A 2,084-nucleotide genomic window follows, 5' to 3' on the forward strand; every position below is an offset into this window, starting at 1 on the left:
TCTATCTATCTATCTATCTATCTATCTATCTATCTATCTATCTATCTATCTATCTGTGTCTGTCTGTCTATCGTTCCAGAGTCAGGTCTTGGGGGCAGCAGCTTGATCAGGGAGGTCCAGACCTCTCTTTCCCCAGCCACTTCTTCCTGTTCTGGGAGGACCTCCAAGGTGTTCCCAAACCTGACGAGAGACTCCAGCATGTCCAAGGTTTCCTCAGTGTCTCCTACCAGTCAGACATGCTTGGAGCACCTCCCTACAGGAGGTCTAGAAGGCATCTTCACCAGATGAACCACCTCAACTGGCTCCTATGGATAAGGAGGAGCAACTGCTCTACTCTGAGTTTCTCCTGGAGAACCGAACTTCTCACCATGTCTCTCAGGGAGATAGGGATAGGTCATGTATCTAATCTGTAGAGAAAACTCATTTCAACAGCCTGTATCCACAACTTTGTTCTTTCGGTCACTACCCAAAGTTCATGGCCAACTTATGAAAGTTTGTCCAACACTAAAGATGTCTAAGCTGAAGAAGGAATTAAAAATCTACTGGAAGCTTCTTTAGGACCTCTACCTACTGTAATGCTAACAAWTAGATCGAATATATAATCGATATGAGTAAAACAACCCTAACAGCATTTTCCTAAGTGGGCATAAGTTGTGTAAAACGTTATAATGTGACAGGGTGAGAAGATCCACCGATGGGGAGCTCAGAGTGGAGCTGAAGTGGTTCGGGCATCTGATTAGGATGCCTCATGGATATCTCCCTTTGGAGGTTTTCTGGGCATGTCCCACAGAAAGGAGACCCCAGGGCAGACCCCTGAACTCAGTGGATGGACTTGGTATCCTCCCTGGCCTGGGGATCTCTTTGGATCTACAAGAAAAGTTTGTAGTTTAAGAAAGAATTTCCTGCCTGAACCTGCCTCCATGACCTGACCATCGATAAATTAAAAAAAAAAAACTGGATGGACATTTGTCTAAACAGCTGCATTTCTGCAGCCATTAGTTCTATTTCTAAATTTACTGTTTAAGGCATCAAAACTATAGGCTTTTATCTTAAATATCATGCTGCCTAAACATACTTGAACATTTAAAGACATTTGGAAACAATACCACATAACCAAGAAAAAAGTATTTTCACCCAAGTTAATTATTTCCTTATCTTTTTGTACTTCGATAGTTTAACCTTTTTCCTTGTCTTCATCAGATTGGACACTGAGGGAATTGATTTGCTCTCTGCTTTGCTGCTGGTATGACACAAAAGGCAATGGTTCTCACAAGCATTGATACTATTTTCAAAATGAATTGTGATTTTTTTTGGGATGTTCTAATCCATGAGTTTTGTCTTGTGTTTGCAGTACGACACCAGGAGCAGAATCTCCTCTGAAGCTGCTCTACATCATCCATATTTCCTGAGTCTGGGGGATAACATACATAATTTGGCAGACAGTGAGTTAAAAATGCAAATGCTCACAAAAGTTTATGAAACTTGTAGCAGAATTGTGGACTAGTAACAGAATATTTCCACCATTTTACTCAGTGGTGAGAGGTGCTGAGCTGGTGTGGGTCTCCTTTTGGCCCCCCCAACTTGGTCACCGACAAGCCAGCTTCATGGCTGTTTTGAGTAACCAGATTTTGAAAATGAGGTCTTTTTTGTATGAATAGCTTATAAAACTATATTATAAGCTGTGCACATGATTTTGTTGTCCTTTCTACCCACATCACACCTTTGCAGCCGCCCTCAAAATAAAACCAGATTTTTGATTATTTATCACTAATGTGGTTTTTGGGCCTGCAAGGCTGTAGCTTTAGATGTCTTCTTTTCTTCTTTCCTGTCAAACCTCAGATATTTTATCTTCACCCTCAGTCATGGACTCTTCTACATCCACAAGTTTGTCTTCAACTAAATCAGGAGATGCTGCTGCTCCCTTTSCCTCCCCCTCCCACTTTTCTGTGTCTAGAAGTCAGGTGAAGAGGCAGCTAGAGAGACTGAACCAGAACAAGCCTGCAGGTCCAGATGGTGTCAGCCTCAGAGTCCTGAAGGCCTGTGCAGACCAGCTCTGTGGGATTCTGCAACACCTCTTCAACCTT

General features: G+C 42.4%; 1 protein-coding gene across 1 annotated transcript in view; it reads left to right on the forward strand.

The window, feature by feature from the left end:
• cdk18 (cyclin dependent kinase 18) overlaps nt 1-1,442 on the forward strand; it is a gene marked incomplete at both ends in the record, with an annotated part of 23,770 nt that extends 22,328 nt beyond the window's left edge. The window contains 2 exon segments of the mRNA XM_014029635.1: nt 1,201-1,243; nt 1,352-1,442. Of these exon segments, the coding sequence (XP_013885089.1) occupies nt 1,201-1,243; nt 1,352-1,442 (134 nt within the window).
• Nucleotides 1,443-2,084: the final 642 nt, after the last annotated feature.

Source organism: Austrofundulus limnaeus, unplaced genomic scaffold, assembly GCF_001266775.1.
Source record: "Austrofundulus limnaeus strain Quisiro unplaced genomic scaffold, Austrofundulus_limnaeus-1.0 Scaffold932, whole genome shotgun sequence".
Taxonomy (NCBI): Eukaryota; Metazoa; Chordata; class Actinopteri; order Cyprinodontiformes; family Rivulidae; genus Austrofundulus; species Austrofundulus limnaeus.